The following is a 23,099-nucleotide window of genomic DNA, read 5'->3' on the forward strand; positions in this document are numbered from 1 at the left end:
ATAACAGAGCTTCCACCATGTTTTAGAGATGTACTGTTTGCCTATTTCCTGAAATCCTTTGTATATATTGATGATCATTTGAGCAACAATTTTTAGTTTATTAATATAATTTTAATTTATTGATTTATTAATTTATTGATTCATTACTCCATCATATCTGTTGTCACCAATTTCCAGTCTAGTTCTTGTGTAATTTAGCATACCTCTTGGCTTCTTTACAGCCATCCATCCACCGAGGCCGTTTCTGATGAGCCTTCAGCTAACAGTAGATGGATCAACTGAAGGGCTAGATGCATCTCACAGATTCTGTGTCAGATCCATCTATTCTCCGCTGCTCATCCTTATCAGGGTCGAAGGGGTAGCTCCCATAGGACTGGCGCAGGGTACACCCTGGCCAGGTATGGATATGCCAAGTTTTCAGCTAGTAGCTGTTTGGGAATCACCTTGTTGGTGCAAAAAGTACTATTTAATGCCTTCCACACTGTGTCGTCTTTGGCATTTTTCATAAATTGAGCTCAAGAAATGGGAAAAAATATGTGTTTTTGTAACAATCTGACAGTAAAAAAAAAGTGCATTCCCCTTTTTCTTTTGGGTGCTTGCTTTACTGGTCACCACAGCAGATCATCTGACTCCATCTTCCCTAGTCCCATTCTGTCACACCTCATATCCTCTTTCCCTACATCCATGTTTTTGTTCTTTCTTTCTTTCTTTCTTTTTTTTACATTTCCTTTCTTTCATTCTGACTTTTTTGTTACTATGGTCTTCCTCTTTTCCTCCTTTCTGATAGATTCATGCTCAACATCCTTTGTTCACTGTATCCACTGAACAAAGGGTGCACATGTCCAAAAAAATTCTGCCTTGCCTCTCTAACTGTCTGTAAATCACTCAACCTGAGCTGTCTCTCTGATGTACTCATTTCTAATCTTATCCATTCTGGTCACTGCCAGTGAAATATTAACATCTTCAACTCTGCCACCTCCAGCTCTGCCTCCTGTCTTTTTGTCAGTGCCACCATCACCAAACCATAAATCACAGAAGGTGCCTGAAGAAACACTTTAAAACTGATTCTTTGTTAAGTTGTCTGTTAATATTTGTGTATATTTGAGGTAGGTGTCTTCATTATGCTTGAATGATTTGTAGATCAGTGTTAAGTGGCTTAACAACCAAAATAGATTCCTCTGAAATGTGTCAGGTACAAAGACTGGACTGAAAAAAAAAAAAAAAAAAACAGCCAATGTCCAAATGAAAATTTAGAAATACCTTCAGAAAGTCTGGAGAACTATTGTTCAAGATCATGGTCACTCTTTAAAAGAATCCTCACATATTAGAAGCAATGGAAACTATAAAGAAATTCCCTTTTACCTTTTTAAAAACTGAATTGAACACCTTTATTGTTATTAAATGAATGAATACAACAAAATTGATATCCCCCTAGAGCGCACAGTAGTACATTAACAAATAAAACAAATAAGGAATTTTACGACTATTGTGTTATTTTGTTTAATTGTGTCTTTAAGTTTGTGAAAATCTGTGCGGAGTATCAATAAGATCAATTTTCTTGCCTTTAAATATGGGAGGAAAAAAAATTAAACCATGTGCAACGGTGCACTCTTGTGGTCTCATGTTTGAACAGCACCCTCCCTTGTATGTTGATATAAGAGAAGTCCCGCCCCTGAGCACCATCATAACCAATCACCACTCAGATGTTGAGTTGAAGCTTTCAAGCTTTGGGTGCGTATGTTAAAATTATGCTCCTCACTTTTGCCTGTCAGGTTTTCACTGGTCGCAACAAACGCTTTTGTTCAACCACTAAGTTTAGGCTACGGTGGAAAGCGTTATCATTGTCGTCAATATCACCTTTTTAAAAAAGGCCAAGTTGGGCACGACGTGGTTAGAAGAGAATAAAATGCCTGAAGTATAAGCTCAGGGCTAACATTTCCCCATTTAGTTCGCCTCGAGTAACTGTTCTTCCAGCTAAATCAGTGCCACGCTCCTCCAACGTCCAAGGTTGATAATTAGCCCTATAATTATCAGAAAATTCAGCTTTTCTTTTTATTGGAGAAATGAGTGTAGCAGTGCAACTGCGTCGGAATTAACCTGTCAACATAATGTAGCTGAAAGAGGTCGGAGTGTTTGTTTTTTAGGTTTGCTTTAGAGAATAAGGAGTTGGTGACAGTAACGACAACTAAGTTCTAAAACTGGCAGTGACTGCTGTAGAACTAGCTTACATTTACTAACGGTTTACTCTCAACGTTACTCTAACAGCGACGAACCGTAAAGTGAGCTGTTTAACCGTTTTCTAAAACCCCCAGAACCCTGTTTACTGATGGCGGTTTGTTGTGGTGCGTGTGCCATGGTGACACAGGGGTGGGTCTTTTCTCCTCTTTAGTTTTGCTGTTTTCAAGGCAACCGGCCCATGCTGTGAAATCTGCCCATCATGAAATCCCTCAAGTCGTCTTGGTCATCTCATCTCCAGTATCGACCCATTACTGTGTTTGTACGAGGTAAGTTAATGTAATGTATTGTAATGCTGTTAGATTTCTTCACAACGGTGTTTCTTGCTCTGTGGCTCCCACAGCCCACCAGACTGGCTGGTAGTACTTGGTTGTTTGTATATCTGAACAAGTTTTTCTTTATAGTACTGGAAGTCCTTGTTGTAAAGCAGAGGTGGTTAGGGGGGAAATGATATTGATGCTGCCTGAAACTGTGGATCAAAGGAAGACTGTAGATTTCTTACCTGGCTTTCCCAAGGCACGAAGTTATGTTTTTACAGTATCTCTACAGAATCAGCTCCATTTGGCAGCACTGATATTTGGGATACAGCAAAGTGGGGTGATCCCATGCAAAATCAGTGGCTCCTCCCAGTTGAATTCTCACGATTAGCTGTTGTTTTTAACATCCACTAGAAGTGTCACCACCTGAACCCAAACTTTAGTTGTTTTTTTAGCACGATTTTTTTCTGTAACTGGTTTTACCTTAATGTCATGGAATATATGATAGTGTTAATACTGAAAGTGCGTTCATTTATTTACACTGGATGTTGTATCTTTTTATCTGATAATTTACTCGTGGAAATTTTAAAAGTATATTTTGGGTAAACTTCCATAGATCATATCACCATGTGCAAGGTGGCTGGTTCAAACATGTTTCATTTTTGCCTAGATTTTTAATGCAGGCTTACGTTCTTGCTGTGTTTAGGCAATAGCAAATTCTTTGTTAGGTATATAAAGCCATAATCATGGTTAGGGTTCAAATACACCAATTGACTTTTCATTCAGAGCTCTGTTTTCCAGTTTGTCATGGTGACATGCCCCGTCTTTGTCCTCTCTCTGTCCCCTCTTTTGAACGAAAGAAGTGTTGCTGTCATGAAGTATACTTCCTATTGTTTGCTCTGGGGCCAGGCTGGAAGAAACCAATAAAAAAGGCAGTGGTTCCTCTCTGACCTCTTAGTACCATCTGCACCAGTATTTAAGTTTTTTGGGGAGAGGTCTTTTGTCTGTTCCTGGGGTCAGACTGAAAACTAAAGAGGACAGAACATTTTTTTAATCAAGGCTATGAAATCAGTTGGTTCAGTCAGTTCTTTTAAGTCACATTTCAAAATATACTTGTATCAGAAAAGCCTTACCTGATTTTACTTGAGCTTAAGTCCCTTAACATTTGAATTCTGTAATTATTGCTGTTATTATTATTGCTATACTGTACTGTGATTTCTTAACAGTTGATTTTTAGCACTGCATACGATGATGAGGAATATTATTATCATTTTGCAAACCTTAGAGACACTGAACAGCAAGTTAACAGCACTACTGGGGTGATGTGGCTTAGGCTGTAGAGCGGGCCGTCTACTAATTGGAAGGTCAGTTGTTCGCTCCGTGGCTATTCCAGTCTGCATCTTGAAGTGTCCTTGAATCCCAAATTATGCACTCCTTTCAGAGTGTGTGTGTGTGATAAAAGTGTTGCAGTCTGTTCATGGGTTTAGCTTGTAGTGTAAAAAAGCCCTAAAAAAGTGTTTAGTAAGTGTAGATGAAAAAATACATGCACCAGTCTATTTACCCTTTTGTTCTGCCAGAGGAAGCTGAAAATGTTGTTAGTATGTCAATATTATTGAACTCAGAGTCCGCTGGGAGTATGGAGTAAGAAGGTGCATAAAGATGGAAAACATTGTAACGTACAGGTTACGTGCAGGTAAGGCGGAGTATTGAGGCTGGATAGTCAAAAGCACATGGTCAAAATTAGGTCCAGACTTGTTGCCAGTTCTGCCAAAAAAATCGCCTTTTTGCTTACAAAAGTTGCCAATGTTTTGCTCAATGAATGACAGTGTATTTTGACACTGCACAATTTAGTCAATTAGTCAACCAGTCAACCAGTCAACAGTCAACGTGGGCAGTGTATTATAATCTCATAGGAAGAAATTTCCTAGTTCAAACCCCAGCTGGTGTCCTTCTGCGTAGAGTTTGCCTGTTTTCCCTGCCTTTTTGAATTTCCTCTTGGTACTTTTGCTTCTTCCTACAGTCCAAAGACATGCTTTGGTTAGTTTAATTAGCAATTTTAAAGCACTGAATGAATGTATTGTTAAATATGGCTTGTAGTCTAAAGTCCAATGCCAGAGCATTCCAGTTCAGTAGTATTTAAAATAACAGTAAAAATATTAAATCACTCTCTTGAGCGGCTCCTTCTGCATATTCATCCTGTGTCCTCAGTGCTCCCTGTGCCTCCTAAGGAGATTAGCTGCCATATCTTATTCACTAGACGTTCCTAAACAGATCGGTGCTCTGTGGGGCAGCTCCACCTACACTTCTGTTCACTGTGTGCTCAAAATTCAGCAAGTGTCACTCTGTGAAAACATATATATTCCCTGTTGATTTTATGACAGCTTTTCTTCTTCTGCTCTCTCCTCTTCCTCCGTATCATCTATCCTTTTTTTCTCTCACGCTGTCATTCCTCATCTCTGTCCTTCCCGAACATCCAGCTTACCTGTGCATCATACATGTATTCTTGGCTTGCCTCACCATCTGGTTGTGATTAGTTTGTCTGTAGCACAGAGTTTTTTCAGTCTCGTGTTCTGCATGATGATTATTGTCTCTTTACAATCGGTGAAGCCCCCTGTCAGGGATTCAGGGCAGCTTAGCCCATCCCCCCCCCCAAATCTGGCAGCTGAGTTAAATACTTAGTTCTCCTGGGCATGAACATGGAGTTATGAGCAGAGTAACAGGTGAGTTCTTTTTGTGCTTCTTTTTCCTCACCAAAATGAAGCTCCTATAGATACAGATAATGTAAAAGCTTCTGAATTTAGGAATTACATTTTATGCTGTCTTACCTCATTTTAATGTTATTATTATTTCCTCCCATTACATGGATAATTATCCTGGAAGCTCTGTATCTTTTTAGTTTACTTTTCTGGACTGACTGCATGATTAGTTGAATTATTAAAATTCATAATTCTATTTCGACCTCAGTCCTCAGTAGGAAATGTGTTCTTTTAATAATATTCCCCAGCTTCTTTTTCTCCAAAATGGTTGTAACTAAAGATCTTTATCTGTACTGACATTTGTGATGAGGTAGCAGGTAGCAAGTTTTTCTGATGATTCTTTCATGTAGAACCTTTTTGTACATAAATGCTGCATGAAAGGAGAGCTGTTGCTACTGTGTCAGCTAAACCGTCCTCCAAGCACTTTGCAGTCACATCAGGGTTTTTGCTTTATCTTTCTTCCCAGTGAATGTGCAAATCTTTCTTGACATCCACAGTTTTATTTCTATATCACATTTCAGACAATTTAAACTACAAGCTATTGCTAAAGCATCAGTAAGCTTGACTTTCACATACAGTTTTCTTAAAAAATGAACAAAAATGTAATTTGACCAGATGTTTGCATGGCTTAAGTAATAGAATCTCATTTTGTGTGTAAAATCTTTGGTGAAGAAATTTTTATTATGGCTATGAATCTATTAAAATAAAATGAGCACTAAACTGTCAGGTGATACATATATTTGCATCACATTAATTTGTGGCTTGTGCAGTTTCCCTTCAGCAACAGCCTGGTGGGGATTTTGTCTTCATTTCCCTGAAAATTTGTGTTTGTCCAAGAAGGAAGAAACCATAGAAATAATGCCATAATTACACTGTGCGCTCTAAGCGATTCTATTCTGAAATGACTGTTGTTTTAAACCTACCTCTTATGTTGTTTATGCGCAGAGCTGCGTGCTCTTGTTCCTTGTGGTCTAGTTTAAATGCATGGTGAGTTTGCCATGTTGGCCTGTGTGGAGAGTCACCAGTGATTTGTGTATGAAAGGGCTCAGCGGGTGCATGTGCGTCTGTGGGTAAATCTGAGTCTGTTTGTGTGTAACGTTTGTATGTTAGTTAAGAGATGAAAGAAGCACCAGGCTTCATAATCTTCTTTTGGTAATCTGGGATATTGATGAAAGAAGCAACCAACCATGGTTACCACTTTTCTTAATGGGAATGTGAGTGCTGTAGAGTGTGTACTTTACTTGCGCTTTGTTTTAAAATGTTAATTGCAAGACTTTGCTTCTGACATTGATGCATGTTAAAGTCCATGACCCGGTATGCAGTTGTTATTTCCTGACCTGCTGGCTCAAAACCAAAATAATCAAGCTACATCATCATTATGAAATAGCTGTTCTGTAAGTGTCAGTGGAAGTGGAAGTAAGTGATAATTACACAGTGTGACTTTGCTGCTGAATCAAATCCAAATAGCTTAAAGTTTAAATATGCATGGTCTTGATGTACTTTGAGACCTGTTGGCAATTAGGAGGATTGCACCACCAAGTTGAACTCAGTTCTGCTCAGTATTAATTGTATCTTTTTATAAGCTTATTGTTTTGGCCCTCCACAACAGTCCCAGTTTCTCACGTGGCCCCTTGGGAAAATTAATTGCCCACCCTTGCTCTAGAACATTGAAATGCAGCTTTGGGAGTGAGCCACTGGCTGTATAGCTGTCAGAGATGTTTAACTGCACACTCTGAAAACACAACTTGAGCTCATGTTGTGGAGTTGCCATAGTGAGTGTTGCAGCTCCAAGCTAATTCTTGGGAGACTTGCTATGTGACATTTTGAACTAGCAGACTAATCAAGGATCTGCTACCTGTATACTGTGTTTGTTTCCTGTGAATTAAGCAACTGAGATGAATTCAGTAGTGTGTGTAAAAGCTGTACGGTGTGAGCAGATGGTACAGGATTTGAGCAGGGGGCAATAAAAATAATTCTAAATCAGTGGTGTAAACAACACAAAGTTCATGTCGCCTTAGAAACCGGTCCATACGTGCTGCATTGTAAATATTCTCAGGATATCCTAAAATATCACAAGTCAGTGTTTGAACTGCACATTTTCAAAGGAAATAGTCAGCCAACTAAGCTTTAAATAATCAGGAGCCTATTTTTTCTTAAAGGCAGCAGCATCTAGCTGGTAGATCATTTGTGTATTCCCATTCTTTAATTACATTTATGAACATGTTTAATTATGTATATAGTATTGAATTTACTGATTATTATTATCCTGGTCAAGTCTGTTTGTGTTTTATTGTCTCCGAGTTTGATCAGTGTTAAAACAGAGTAAAAAAAAAAGTATTGTAGATGGCATTAAAAGCTCTCTCCAATGAGTTTGACTGTATTGTTTAGTACAATGCTAATAAAATAAAATACAAGCACTGATAAAGAGAACAGAAAAGCTTTTAGACTGAAGGATTAGACAATTTAGAACTTTAATTTTTGTTTTTTGTTTATTTTAATTGGAAATAATTGCCGTTACCTAAACCAAGCAAGTAAGCAAATAAAGAGTGTTGTAATTTCTTTCTTTTTTCATGGCTTTAGTGTGTTTGTTATGTCTAGGATGTTTTTTTTTGTTTGTTTTTTTTATCTGTGACATGATTTTTTTTTTTGTTAAATTATTTCAATGGAAAATAGATTAGGAATTGGGGTTAGCCTCAAATCTTCTGCATTAACAAATCGTGCTACTCAAGGTGTGTTAACCTTGATTCATTGCAAAGTATTACATGTAGTGAAATAAGTATCGGTTGCTTGTTTGTGTTTCAGGTATTGCATCCAAATGCTTCCTGTTCCTCAGCACTGAAGAGTAATCACTGAGTCTGTAGCTGTTACCTCTGGACTGCCACCAGCTCAATGACTTCTACCGCAATTTGTAAACTTCCTCCACCATGGTTTTGAAAGTGGCTGCAGAGCCAAAGAAACTAAAAAAGATGCTAAAGGTTGCCAGGCCTGGCTGAAACAATAACTGAAGTCAAAACAAAGAACTGGGGGAGGCTGCAAGGTGAATGGAAACAAGACAGAACACCACAGCAGGGGTTCTGTTCTGGACCCCTGCCCCGGTCCACTCCTCACCTAATAGCACTGCTGTATCAGAGGATGAGTGGGATGAAGAGGATGAAGAACAGGCAGAAAAAGAGGATGACTTTTTTAGTCAAATGGATGAGAATGGTATCATTGGACTGTCAGGGGCACTTGAAAATGTGGAATTGGAGGAATGCAATTCAGATGGGTGCCCTGGATCCCTCACCCCAGAGGAGGCAGATTATAGTGTGGCTGAGAGGGACACACCGTCTGAGGAGATGATCTACAAGCTGAGTAAGCATCTGTCGCACCATAAACCAACAGAAGAAGATACAGGAAAACTGTCATCCTGTGAGCATTCATTTATAATTTATTAACTTTTTTTTCTTGACCTTCATTTCTTAGTTTCCACTCTAAAGCACTTGAATACACCTGATTCTGAGACCTGTTTGAATAACAATTGAATAATTGTTTTCATTTTTTTTGTTTTCTCATATTTTATATTTTCTACAACCTAAAAATAATATGCTTAAGATTATAGAAAACAAACGAATCCTGACAACTGAATGATAGAAATGTAAATTCCGTCTTTGTTCTCGAGATACTAATTATTTTGTCATCAGGTGATTAAAAGAGGTCCCTGCTTGTTTGGTTCTACTGTAGAGAATAATTTACAATTGTAAAATCTTTACAAATACACACAAAATTTTGCCTGTCTCCCCGTCATATTAGTCTCTTTGGGCAATTTTGAGAAGTCAAAACAAAACGGGATTTAGCCAAATCTAGTGAGTAGGATTGTGGTGAATACTGACATTGTTCAGAATATTTTCCTCACACACCTTGACACATAACAGTAACACTTTTAAAGGGTCATCGTGAACTTGTTTGTTCCTGAGTTGTGGTCTGAGACAAAGCTCTCATCACTACTGATCCGTGAACCTGTTCAGGTCAGTCTAAAGCAGAGAAAGCTAAAAAAAATAGCAGAAGCACTGGCGAGGGTTTTTTTTTTTTTTTTTGGGGGGGGGGGGGGGGGGTTGGGGGGGGGGGGGGGGGGGGTGATGATGACCTTAAGGGAAACTCTGCCAAATTTAAAATAAGTTTAGTTGTTAATGGCTGGAGTCATGGAACTGATTGTGCTTGAAGACCAAAGACGGTGCACATTTGTGTGATTCATTAAAGCTACACAGTCCTTTGTTGCACAACACGTTTTTTGCTTCCTTATTATTTTTTCATGCCTTCTTCTTTTTGTAATTATAGATGAGTTAAAAACGTGGTCAGAGGATATGGAGGTGAGGCAGAGAATGGAGGAGCAGGTAGCAGAGCATCTTTCTGAGTGGGACAAACACCACGACACAACAGATGATGACAAAGATGGAGAAGAAGAGAGAGGGAGGAGTGATTGGAGTAAAAAGAAATTTGAGCACACTAGAACATCAGGGGAGCTTGGAAGAAAGCTGGCAGGACTCCCTGAAGGATATCGTGGTAAAGAAGAGAATAAAGAGATCAGGTCAGGACAATCTTCTAGCATTCAGCTGCATGGTGTGGACATTGTTTCCTGTCCAGCCTCCCGTTCTGCCTTACCCATTGCCGCTTCCACTTTGCCCCATCGTCTGCATTTCACTGCCGAGGAATTAAATACTGCCCCAGGAATTGAAGCTGAAACCTTTCCAGAAATAAGCTTTACAGAAAGTTTTCAAGAGTCTAACAGTAGCCACATGAGCCTCAACTCCAGTCCTCGCTGTCCCGAGATAAAGCTTAGGGCTTCGCCTCAGCCAGCAGCATTGTTTTCTGAACAGGTCACCTCAAATCATTACAGGAGATTAAGTAATGGCCCTGGAAAAAAATCAGGAAAGAGAGATAAGGAGCATAGTCACCCCACTCCCACACCGAGAAAGATAAGGAAGCACTCTCCTGAGGCTGCATATTCAAGAACTCATTCCCCCGGCACAGTCAGGCCCAACAAACAACAGAACACACGTCGTGACAGGGACGTGGTAACGCCTAGAACCAGGAGCAATGCTGTTGCAGAGGACGAATCTAGGTAAAACACATTTTATTAACCATTTTATTTGGGCTTTCTTTTTGCTCTTTTCTATTTTCATACATCACAATTCTCTTTTTCCAGAAAGGGGCCTCTGAGTTACCACACACCAGACTTCTCGAAGGTCGAACCCAGAGTTCATTTTCCCAAAGGCGGTTACAAGCCCCCCAAGAGCAGGCCCTTGTTAACGAGGAAGTCCTTATCACCCGAGCCACCTATAGTCTTCAAATCCCCTGCTGATATAGTGAAAGAAGTCCTACTGAACACCGCTGGTGAATCTCCTACCTCGCCAGATTCTGACGGACAGGCAACCAGTGCAATCAACGCTATTGTGCCTCAGGAGTTCAGATGCCACCAGCAGGCCACCACACTGGTCAATCAGCTTCAGGTACTAGTAGAGACTAAGAGGTATTTCAGTTTGGAAGAGTTCTCTGTAAAATTACTTTAAACCACTAAAGTTGATTGAGATGGACATAAGATATCTAACTTGTCCCAGTATTAAAATCAAAGGTGTAGTAATGATGGCTGCATTCTGCTTAGGGGAGGTCCTATTTCTGTGAATACAGGTTCACTGACAGGGTCTGCTGGGACACGTAATTGAGGCTTCAGTAATAAGATCTGTGCTTTTTGTACTATAACAAGTCAAAATGTCATGAAGAAGTCTGAGTTTTTTCCAGGTTAGTGTGAATGCCAATACTGACTGGACTTAAAGTACGAGCTTTCATTTCAAAAGGTGAAAACGTCACACAGGACGCACTTAGAATTTAATAATGTGTGAACATCAAACATGGATATGCCAGAAGGGACTAATATATTTAGAAAAAGTCTCATCTCAGCTCCCAGCTCAAGGTTTTAAAATGGGAAAAATAGGGGAAACGCATTTAAACACATGGCACATGAGACTCGTAGTTTTAGGGTGCCCCACTTTATTTCCTCTTTGTTTTAGTGTCACGGTTCAAATCAAACTTATCACAGTGGTGGAATCTGAATAATGGAGACATTTTGTTAATTTTTTTATTGAACGTGAAAATAAGACAACACCGATTTCTCTTCACTTAGTTTTAACTATAATATAACAACAACATACAAATACATTTTCTAGAATGAATTTTGTTTAATATTATTACCCAGAATGTTACTGTCTGCTGTAGCGTTTCAGTTACTATACTGAAACTGAGTATTAAGCCATCCATCCATTTATTTGGACAGCCAACAAAAACAAAAGCAAATCCAAAACCAAAGTACACAGAGATAATTTGCCTGGCTGTCCTCATATGTTCAGCTTTTGTTTACGTTTGATAGCCTCACAGGATGAATTAGACTAAACAGAACCTAAATTCCGCTCCAGTCTTTTAGTCCTCTCTTTTATCGCCACCCCCATTTTTGCTTTATTCCCTTTCGTTTTCATTTGTCTCACTTTTTTTTCCTCATGTCACATTTCTTTTGCACTGCTTCTCCTTACTTCCTTCTCCTTTATTTCCTCTGGCTGCAGGAAGACTACGACAGACTGCTGACTAAGTACGCCGAGGCAGAGAACACCATTGATCGTCTGCGTCTGGAAGCCAAGGTAGTTAATCTAGAGATCCAGCTATAATTTATCACCTTTTAATGGTGTGGATTGAAAAACAGTACATGTCACTATCATACATAATTATTAGTTGTCTAACCATTAAGCCACTATAAAATATTAAAGTTAATACCAAACTTCAAAGTGATATACAACTTATTTACTTAAATTTTTGGCATTTATTGAATTTTTCTTGTCAACAAAGAGTAATTATGTGGCTTTTGATAGTTGAACAGGTGTGAAAGTACTTTCAAAGTAGAGCAAATTCATTATGTCACAACATTTATATGTCTATATTTCATTTTTGCAGGACAGAAATTTAGAGAATCAGCATCCCAGGTCCAGGCAGGCTCAGCGCATCATAGACAGAGCAGTATGTCATACAAATGATTAGAAATCTCAGAAAAGTGGGATTTGAAATAAATACAGAAGAGGCAGGAGTAGTGCTGAAGTGTTCGGAAATGGCTCATTTAAAGATTTGGTGGCTCATTTCTGTTTGTGCTGCAGCGCTTCACATTCAGCACTAATTTAAATCAGCTTACTGAACTCCTCACCTCCTTTTTCTCCATCTCATTCATTACAAACTGAACCACCATCTGTTCTATCCTCCCCTCACCCAGGCAGGGTGGGAGGAGTTCCTTTACAACAAAATTTGCAGATATTTGTTAGTCAGTATTTTTTTCTGATTAGACATATGTTCCAGTAGATTTACCTTTTGTAGCTGAGCTTATAACCAGTTTAATAAGAAATCTGACTGGTTCCAGTCTGATTGATGATCTGAATTTAGGTTTTAAGTGGGGTTTTTGTCTTTCTGATTAATCTCTGTTGTCTCTTAATTGTATATTAAAGTGTCCCTGTAGGTGCCATGCAGCTGTTTACTTTTGCAATATGTATGTATGTGTGTAGATTTACAGCTTTGAGTGACTGTCAAGCTCATTTTCACACTTTGGTTGGCTGATGACTGACTATGTTTAACTCATTTTTTTCCAAACTCTGTTACTCTCCCCTGCCCTTAATTACCTCAATACCCTCCTTATGTGTTAGTCAGAATAGTTGTGAGGCCTTAGTGAAAGCTTACAACCTGTGGACACTAGATGGGGATGTTTTCCTGCTGTGTGTATGCTGTTTTTTAATCTGACTCACTTCACATTTCTAGAAGGAGAAATTAGAGCAAACACTGATCAAAACCTGCTGAAGTCTCATTTTGTATGGATAAAAGTACTATACAGTGATACAGTGTGTCTCTTACAAAATGTAGAAGTCCACATACAGACAGGCTAGGTAATAATTATTGAGAACATGTTTGTTTTTGTTTTTCTTGTTTCTTCCAGGTTAACCTGTACTCTGACCCACCAAATCCCAGCCACTGCGTTCAATCAGGACTAAACTGCGGTGCTTCAAAGTTGCTAAAATTAGATTTTCCTCGGGCTCAGAAACCCACGACAGATCAGGGTATCTTCATTTTATTTAATGGTTACTTCTTTGCTGCTAAATCTTGTATTAGTCAGTATCTTTAAACCGGGCAGCTTGCACCACAATTATCTGAATGGAGAAATGACTCTGCACATATTTAGAATTTTTGGGTGAACTTTCTCTGGTTTTGATGAGTGTATACAACAGGCATTGTGTGCATTTTCCTTCTAATCTGTTTGTCTATGTAACAGGAAGTTCAGCTACCGGTCCTACCGAACCAGGCTCTAAGCTTGGACAGCAGCTAGCCAATATTCTGTTCAGCCAGGCCGAAACATTTCTGCAGCAGGTAACTGGCCAATTAAATCTTTAGAGATGAGAATGATCCGATTTGCTGGCTGGTAATAATGGTCATTTAGGAAATTAATCAATGATAAACCTTTTGATTTTTCATTCAGCTGCAGACGTTTGAGGATCTCCTTAAAAGCAAAAAACTTCAACCTTTTGAACAAACTGAGGTAAGAGCAACAAAAGCACAGCAGAATTCTCTAGGTTTTGGGGGTTTTTTTTAATAAATTTTATTTTCAGTCACAGCAGCATGTTAATAACAAAACATTGAACATACAGTAGTTTGCTGTTCAGTATTTACAATACCCCAACAGATAACAGAAATAGAGAAGGAAAACGAACAAACAAACCAAAGAAACCCCTACAAAACAAAAAAACAAACAAATATAAAAATAAAATGTATAAGGGACATTCGGTGTACAGTTAACTATGATAGTGATATAGAGATATGGCATCCGGTCGTGATAAGGTGGTCATTTTAAATGTTTCCATGTACATCAGGAATGGCTGCCATGCCTTAAGAAATTTGGTGGTTGAACCTGCCAGTGTATATCTCATCTTTTCTAAATGTAAAAACCTCATGAGCTCTGTAAGCCACTGTTCATGTGTGGGAGGAGCTTCCTGCTTCCATCTTAAAAGTATAAGGCGCCTTGCGATAAGTGAAGCAAAGGCAATAGAATTCAAATAGTATTTTGGGAAAGTGATGTCTTGAGGTATCACCCCAAAGATAGCCGTTAGAGCGGAAGGATCATATTTAACGTTATACATCTCTGACAGAGCGTTAAATATAGACACCCAATAGTTATGAAGATTGGGGCATGTCCAAAAGGTATGAAGGAGCGAACCTGTTTCTGCTTTACATCTGTTACACAGAGGGTCAGCTCCTGGATAGAACTTGGCTAACTTTTCCTTGGAGATATGTAATCGGTGCAGGACCTTGAATTGAAGGAGCCCATGCCTGGCACATATCGAAGAAGAGTGTACTCTCCGGAGAAAAGATTGCCAGAGTTCATCTGTTATAGTCATCCCAAGGTCTTTCTCCCACTGTGCTTTAAGGATGGAGAGAGAAGGAGATTGAAGATCTAATAATATAGCATAGATTTCTTTAATCGCCCCTCTCTTATGAACGTTTATATTAATAATTTTATCCAAAGAAGTTTCCTCAGGTAGTTCCGGAAACGAAGGAAATCGACTCTTTACAAAGTGGCGAATTTGTAGATAGCGGAAAAAATGTTGCCGAGGAACATTAAACTGCTTCAGGAGCTGCGTGAATGAGGCAAAAATCCCATCTACAAAAAGGTCTTTGATATTTCTAAGGCCATTACTTTCCCATATTTTAAAGGCAGAATCCATCATGGAGGGTGGGAACATATGATTTGAGCAGATAGGTGCTTTAATTGACATTAAGTGTAACCCCAACCTTTTCCTACATTGCACCCAGATTCTGAGCGAGTCATACAACAAAGGGTTACGTTTATAGGTGTATAGTTCTAATGGGAGAGCTGAACTCAACAAAGCTGATAGGCAAATTTTGCCACAATTCGATGACTCAAATTGGAGCCGAGCTGGAGTCTCTGTAGTAAAATTACTCATCCAGCACAGCATATTTCGAATATTTGCTGCCCAATAATAAGACTGAAAGTTTGGCAAAGCTAATCCACCCATTGGCCTAGTCCTCTGCATGAAATCTTTACAAATTTGTGGACTTTTGCCATTCCAAATAAATGCAGAGATATGCTTATTCAGTGTTATAAAATACTTATTGGGTAAGTAGCATGGGATACATTGAAATAAATAAAGGAACTTGGGTAGTATGTTCATCGAATTCTCTAGGTTTTTAAACATCACATCTAATGGGAACATATATTGAATGGAATACATAAAAGTTCTTTCTTTTAGGGTATGGCTCAGCTTGCCGAGGGGCTCGAATCTTTGGAGAGGGGATACTTGTTGGCGAGGGATGAGCACAAACTCCTGCAGCAGCGAGGCATAGAAATCAGCCAGTTTGACCCAGAACGGTAATGTTGATGTCCAGCATTACATCTGAATACATTTTAGATTTTGCATTTATGTGTGCTCATTACTCAGTTGTTTTGATTCATTTTTCTTTTTTAACATGTATGTTATGCATCAGGGAGTTGGAGGGGCTGATCTTTCAGTGTGGGCTGCGTGCGGACGAGCTGAAGGAGCAGGTGGAACAGATGCAACCGGATCAGCCCACCTGGATTACTCCTCCCTCTCCACCTCCTCAACCAACCACACCATCTGCCCTCTCTGTGGATGTTGTAACCTTCACTCACCCACAGGTAGCAACAGTGTGTATGGCCGGGATTATTATGACTCTGTGAGCAGCATGGGCAAATTGTAATAATCCTAGTCTGTGTGGAGGAGGCATGTGTTTTTAGTGCCCTTGTAGCACAGTGAGTGTAGGGAATTGCATTCATTCACACTCTAGTTACAAGACAGACATCTGCAGAGTGGTTGATTACCACAAATCAGAAGGTCAGTGGTTAGATCCCAGCTCCTCCAGTGTACTGTTATATGGAACTGTCCTTAGGCAAAATGAAAAAAGCTGAAATTGCACCTGTGAGTGCTGTGAATGTGTGATACATAACGTGTTTAACTGCTTGATGTGGTTTGTAGTGGAAAACTTGGATTTTTATTTCACAAAATTGGACTATTTTTGGTTTATGATGAAATCCCTGTTCGGGACAGGATCACAGCTTTACCAGACTTTATCTTGTCAATTACTTTTCTCTTTTTCTCTTTTGAGGTCCTGCCTGTGCCTCTGCTCTCTGAGGCAGCGGAAGCAGAAGTGAGCTCAGCCTGTAAAGAGAACGATGAAGAGAAGTCCGAGGGAGAGGATGAAGAAACTCTCTACCTCAATCCTCTGAAGGGCAAAATTAAAAGTGTTGCAGAGGACTTTACCATGGCAGTGAATCAGTGAGTAGCTATATTTAAATGCATCAATATCATGAAATCTGATAAATAGGGAGCCCTGCAGCTGGGACTTTTAATTATTTAACTGTTTCTCCTCCATCTGTTTAGCTACCGAAGCATCAAGGAGCTTCCCAAACTTCTAGAGCGTAGCCTGAATAAAGCAGTTCTCTCCTCTCCTGCTTTAAGAACTAACATGCAGTCTGAACACAAGGACAGACAGGAAACTGGAAACAATGAAGTCTGGAAAACTCTCTCTCAGAGGTTAGTCTCAAAGTAAAAGGCAAGATGGTCTGCATTTTCACCAGCAGCACAGTTTGTTTTTTCTATTGAACAAAAAATTGAGTAAAAAATACACAATTGGGAGGAAGCTAATTTCTCCGACCACTGGACTAAATTCTCTCCAATTATCTGTTAACAGGAATGCACAATCAGACCATCAGGGTTATTCTTCTGACGTGAACAAACAGCAAAACAGCAGGTCCAGTCCTCGTCCGGCCTCCAGCCGGCTCATGATGTTTCCTGTTTTTCGTCAGAGTAACATAAAGAGGGTAGAGGTGGGAAAGTCTCACAGCAGCAGTCTGAGCAGCCTCGGAGATGTAAAAGTGTCAGAGTTGAGGAGCTCCGAGGTTCAGGCTGGGGGCAGGAGAGTGTTTTCTCAGGTCAGTGATATTGATGGTCACTTATCCTGTATCAGTTCCATTAAAAATGTTGCTTTATTATGGCCTGTATGGTGTATGGTTCTACCAAGCTTGAGTGAAAATGAGCTGATCATGTTTGGATTTGGAGCTGATAAATACTGAACAACAGTTAAATTTTACTAAAAGGAAGAACCTGGTTACATACACATATTGTTGGCATTATTAAAGCAACATACTGTCATATGTCTACACTGGCAGAATACTAGTTATTGCATTAGCATTTTTAGCAAATTAGTTAGCTAGGTATAGCCTATTTTATATTGTTTTACTCATGCATTTTCCTTGTGCTAATTAATATATTGTATATAATATTATTATTACTAACAAGCTGACAGATCAGAGCTAGTGATGTGCGATACAACATTAACACTGATCATCACACTAGGCAGCTGCAACGAATATGTCAAATCTTTAGTAAAATAAAGTGTTTTGTTAATCATTACAGAAATATTTTAGTATTATTGTAGGGTCTTTATCTCATAGCATAAACCACCTTGAGGTGACTGCTGTTAAAAAAAGTTGGTTTTTTTTAGCTACTTTGAAATGAATTAAACTTTGGCATGTTAAAAAGAGGCAATTCAAATAGTGCACATATACACTGATTGAGTTAGTCCAAGGATATAGGGAGCATTTTGCACTTATATATCAGCTGTATTTAAGAAGTCACCCATAGAGAAACCACTGATTGGTCATTAATTGACACTGTTAAATCTAAGCCTATGCAAAAACAAATCACAGAATATGATGAGCATATGTTGAGGCAAAGTGAAGAGGAGGAGAGGGACAGGTGCTGCTAGGGCGAGACAGATGTCTCTCACAGAGTCCTTTAGTGCTGCAGGCAGGCAACATGTTCCGATAGCTCACAACTTCAGTTTTTTTATTTCTATATGATAATTGTGCATTATTAAGCGATAAGAACAAGTAATCTGATGCCCTTTAATCCTTATGAAGCTGTAATTTGAGATACAATAAATAAAATACATTTTTGTACAAAGTATCGGTATCGGATCAGTATCGTCGATACCACCCTGAATTTTACTTGGTATCGGATCGCAAAGTTTTTGTACAAAAACTTTGCGATCCGATACCAAACATGCCAAAGTTTAATTCGTTTCAAAGTAGCTAAAAAAAAACAACTTTATTTAACAGCAGTCACCTCAAGGTGGTTTATGCTATGAGATAAAGACCCTACAATAATACTAAAATATTTCTGTAATGATTAACAAAACACTTTATTTTACTAAAGATTTGACATATTCGTTGCAGCTGCCTAGTGTGATGATCAGTGTTAATGTTGTATAGCTTCTGTTTTGTAGGATGGTATCATCTCTCCAGAGACAGACAGCGGGTTTGTTGGTTCAGAGAGCAGCCGTCTAACTCCTGCAACAGCTCCCAGTCCTCTCCACCAGAGGGCATCAGAGAGGTGAGTCCAACTCTGCCTCCCTTCCTCCATAGTGATTTACTGCACTAATAATTTCAGCTCAGGTGCCATCCCCCACCCCATAACACACACAACACATTCTGATGTGATTTTCTATTGTTTTAAAGTGATTGTTTTTTTGATTAAGTCTTCTGTGTTTTTGTTTTTGTCCTTGTTACATTCCATTATGGTGCAGTGGTGTTCCAGTGCCTCAGGAAGGAAGCACGAGTCTTCAGACAGGCCGAGTCTTTGCACCATCTCATTTTTCCTCACCGTTGCACAGTCATACAGCTAAAGACCTGATTATGAGCTCCCGACTTAGCCTCAGCCTCGACCAACCACAGAGATGCAGAAGGGCAGTGAGGAGACGCACCTCCTCCTGCTCTCCCAAGCGCTGTGTCAATCTGAGACAACAAAGGGTGGCAAGTGGCAGCAGTGAGTTTGGACTTGAAAGTGACGGCAGTGAGTTTCCAATTTGATTTACTTAGTAATCAGTAGTGCTCTCTCTCTTTTTGAGTATTTAAGCTGCTGACCTCCCCTTATTTCTACAGCTCACATTGACTCTGAAGGTGAAAAGACTGACCAGTACAGCAAATCTATCAATTTCCTCGACAGCTCACACTCAAGCTCTTCCACCACTACTCAGCACCACCATTGCGATTCTCCACGAGCAAGGAGTTCCAGTCAGAACTGCATGTGAGTGTTTGTGTGTCTGGATGGGACTTGAAGCAAACAAGTCAACAGTACAAGTGGAGAATGTCCCAGAAACACAAAGCTCTGTGAGTGAGGCAGTAGATAGTCACTCTACAGTGTCACTGTGAATCCTAATGATTTCTGATGAATGACAATAACTGTTGCTACAATAATGCAGTGACATGATCACGCCAAAAACTAATTGTAATGTTTTTATTATAATTTTCTTTTATGTATTTTATTACAGAATCACCTGCTGTTGAATCAGGTTGTATATTAGGAGCTTCTGTTTCCTGCACGGTGTGGTGTTTCTTGTTTCTTTTCAGAATGCGTGTGCACTTGGTTTGACACCTACATCAATATTTGCCATCCACTGAATGGTTTAGTTGCATATTTTCCACAGTAAAGCATTTAAGAGGTCACGTCACAATATTTGGCCACAAAACTTGGTGTGGTATGATAGTGTATTAGTTCAAGCTTACATATGAACTGCAAAGGTGGATTATTTTGTAAAGGTCCTTTTTCTGTTTTCCTCTAGTGATGCAGTCCAGATACTGCAGGCTGAGGTAACCAAACTGAAGGAGAGACTAGAAGATCGTCTGAGAAACAAGAAGCCTATCAGCTCTATTAGATCAGCTCCATCAACTCAGGATAACAGCTCTAATCAAAGCACCTCTTCATCTTGCTTCAGGTTGTTGTTGTTTTTTTTCTTTTTTTCTTTTCAATGCTCCACATAAAACCACAGAGTCTGTCTACTGTGATGGATTATACAGTCACTTGTCTTTGTTGCCAAGTAGGAGCACTAAAAACCTGATTTGTGTTTGCTTACTTTGGGTGATATTCCCAAATTTTTCAAATTATTCCAGATGTCTAACAACATCTGGAATTTATGACTTTTTATCTGATGTGCTGCACTTTGTGACTGTCTAGAAAGGTGCTGTATAAATAAAGTTTTATTTATTTATTTAATAATAATAATTGTGGATGTATAATGAACTATGTGATCTTATATTCTACGGCCTGATTTGGAAATTTCATAGTTATGTCACAAATGAAGTTTTAAAGCATTTATAGCAGACTTGCTTTTTGTTGCTTGCTGTTAATTTAGCTTTCTTCCACTTCTCAGGTCTAGAGAGCAACGGAGTGATGTCAGTGCAGGGAAAAGAGAAACACAGATGGTGGAAGAGGTTGCGGAGGAGTCCACACAGAGACGAATAGCCAGGAGAAAATCTGCTTCTATAAACCAACAAAAGCCACAACATGATTACTGTGAGTTCATTGTGATTAACAAATGATCATCAAAATCAAGGAGGGAGACGGAGTGATACCAGTTTATTCATTTCATTTAGCCATTATGAAAGCTTGTATGGTCAAACCGAAGCATGTTCACTCACAGGGACTAACAGATGTAATAGTGTCGTTTCCTTTAAGGTTCTCATCCTGTTTTTGATTCTGAAGCCTGTTATGCTCATTAACTCCTATTTTTAATGGCAAGCCATATCACTTATTGAGTCAGTGTTTTATTTTCAGTGACAAGATCGGAGCTGCAGCCCTGTGCACCACAGCCTCAGGTGTCCAGATGCACTCAAACATCTGCAGCACTAGACAGCTGCTCTTCCCACACAACTACTGTCTACAGCAGGCGGACACAGCACAGTAAGAACACCTACCACACCACTGGAGACACAAAGACAAATTCAGTCAAATACAGCTTCAGAAATTTGAAATTGCAGTGGGACCTGTTCAGACATGTTAAATAAATCCATGTAGGTTCTCAGTCATCTACACTGCAGTCTTGAGGGTTTGAGCTGAGGGAAACCTCTCTCTGTATTGCAGGGAAGCATCCTGTTGTTTCTGTGTCTGAAAAAGGAGATGAACCTGACAGCAGAAGAAGTCAAGCTCCTGTTTGTTCTCAGTGTTTGTCATTTCACAGAGCATCCCCTGAACGTGAGAATGAATGCCTGGATAAACATGTTTGCTAGCAAAGAGGGCAGAATCCAAGTGTCTGAAGTGCACTTTAATTTAAAGATGTTTTTAACCAATGTTAAAGCTTTATCTGGATTAATTTTATGGTTTGAATGAGTCGATCAGCCTCCATAAAGCCTCTTCTGTGATGTCTCTGTACTGTCAGGACCAGCTGGTGGCGGTAGAGAGATGCTCCATTCCTCCACTTGCTGCCATCAATGTCCTCTCTGTGGACGCCTCGAATCATACAAAGTCATTAAGCCAGGTTAGAGACAATGAGATGCGTTTCAGATGCCCAGTTAGAGCACTGAGGTTTAAATCCTTATCAGAAGAAGGATGTACTGTTATCTTTGTGTGGCTAATCCATTATTTCACCACACAAAGACAAGAGTTTGGTTGTGTGGAAATTTATGCCCGATTTCCACTTGACTCATAAATTTAGTCTGCAGTAAATGAAATGAGTGCAATTATTTTACGTGTTAATGGAGCTCCTGGCCTGCTCTGTGGTTCGCAGACCGTCACAGACTCTCCGACACTTCCACACACATAAAGTACCAGCCAGCCGAGTCCCCTGATGGAGCAGTGGGGAGCAGGTTCTTTGCATCTGCAGCTCCACCTGCACTGCTGCAGTGCATGCCAGTGTGCCCTCCACCACTCCTGTAAGTGCGCTGCTCTCATAGCTCACGCACTCATCTAACACAGTATGCAAAAATCCTAAAAAAATTTTGTTTCCCAAACTTTTAGATTAACATGCAAATAACAGATTTCATTTATATATCCTTATTTTCTATTTAATTTTAAACTTAAAGATGACGAACTGTGTCCAGAATCCACACAGCATTATCGCCTCAGTCTAAAAACACAGAGGGCAGATTTCACTGGCTTGACTGGCCAGGTCGTTCCCTAAGTGCACATGGCTGCGCTGAAGGGAGGTTTTCTCTCTTGGCTGAGAGGTTTGCTGGATGAGAATTTGGGGCAAAATAGTGCAAGTTATGTGCAGTTTATTGAACAGTTTCTGATACATAACATTTTTCATATATAGTTTTGAGAGAATGTTACATAGAAACATATTGTTCTGTCCTGATCCTTACTTACTTTTTATCTCCTCAGGTTGTACTCGTCCCCCCTCTACGCCTCTCCTAACAGAACTCCCATGTCTTCCGAGGTCACTGGTCCTGGGGAGGTGAGGAGGAGGACGAAAAGACGCTCACTGTCTGTTGACAGGGAGCACTCGTTGGACAGCTCACTGAACAAAGCCATCAGAGCAGCTCGACAGATGAAACACACCTCCAGGCACATGGCTGGCTCGTTGGCATCTGGACTGCAGTACCAGGAGCTGCTCACTCAGTCCTGCAGCTACTAGTGTGAACTGTCATCACAGGCACTAAGACTGAGAGTCATTAACGCAAAAGCAGCTGCAGAACGAGGCACAAGCCAAAAGAACTGAGTCGGACCAAAGTGAATAAAAATCTCAAATCCTCTTTGTAAGTTTTCTTTGCTGATGTTTGCAAAGCATGTATTTTTATCTGCTGGTAAACATTACAATAACTCTGTTTACACTATTATGTCTTATAGATCATATTTATTTTCAAACCTATGACGTACTACAGAGACCTGTATATTCTCATGAATTAGTTCTGCACTTTGAGCCATTTCTTGATCATGTGACACTAGTTTTCAGAAATCTGAAATTAACGTCAGTCTTATTTTAG

At 39.6% G+C, this 23,099-nt stretch overlaps 1 protein-coding gene across 6 annotated transcripts; it reads left to right on the plus strand.

Annotated features, from left to right (window-relative positions):
- The first annotated feature begins 1,673 nt into the window (after positions 1 to 1,673).
- On the plus strand, positions 1,674 to 22,875 carry akna (AT-hook transcription factor). 6 transcript variants are annotated; one of them, XM_006803516.3, is made up of 25 exons: positions 1,674 to 1,731; positions 2,390 to 2,504; positions 8,051 to 8,656; positions 9,563 to 10,346; positions 10,431 to 10,734; positions 11,839 to 11,913; positions 12,224 to 12,286; positions 13,245 to 13,365; positions 13,578 to 13,672; positions 13,782 to 13,841; positions 15,571 to 15,689; positions 15,806 to 15,977; positions 16,445 to 16,614; positions 16,720 to 16,872; positions 17,030 to 17,270; positions 18,626 to 18,732; positions 18,926 to 19,191; positions 19,281 to 19,425; positions 19,961 to 20,113; positions 20,549 to 20,691; positions 20,953 to 21,078; positions 21,259 to 21,369; positions 21,554 to 21,652; positions 21,902 to 22,046; positions 22,498 to 22,875. In XM_006803516.3, exons 3-25 carry the CDS (start codon positions 8,290 to 8,292, stop codon positions 22,748 to 22,750), a joined length of 4,272 nt encoding a protein of 1,423 aa, XP_006803579.2. In that variant the 5' UTR covers positions 1,674 to 1,731; positions 2,390 to 2,504; positions 8,051 to 8,289; the 3' UTR covers positions 22,751 to 22,875. The 6 variants fall into 6 exon arrangements, with proteins under 6 accessions (XP_006803579.2, XP_006803578.2, XP_087699650.1 ...); XM_006803515.3 differs by lacking the exon at positions 1,674 to 1,731 and adding an exon at positions 1,948 to 2,007; XM_087843524.1 differs by lacking the exon at positions 1,674 to 1,731 and having other exon boundaries at positions 2,145 to 2,504.
- The last annotated feature ends 224 nt before the right edge of the window (positions 22,876 to 23,099 follow it).

This window comes from Neolamprologus brichardi, chromosome 7 (assembly GCF_056152115.1).
Source record: "Neolamprologus brichardi isolate AB-2024 chromosome 7, ASM5615211v1, whole genome shotgun sequence".
NCBI lineage: Eukaryota > Metazoa > Chordata > Actinopteri > Cichliformes > Cichlidae > Neolamprologus > Neolamprologus brichardi.

Excerpts from the sequence above, each read along its gene's own strand:
- akna (XM_006803516.3), top strand. The coding sequence starts at position 8,290 with ATGGAAACAAGACAGAACACCACAGCAGGGGTTCTGTTCTGGACCCCT. Across the intron at positions 8,657-9,562 it reads TACAGGAAAACTGTCATCCT|ATGAGTTAAAAACGTGGTCA; the intron begins GTGAGCATTCAT and ends TTGTAATTATAG. Across the intron at positions 12,287-13,244 it reads AGCGCATCATAGACAGAGCA|GTTAACCTGTACTCTGACCC; the intron begins GTATGTCATACA and ends TGTTTCTTCCAG.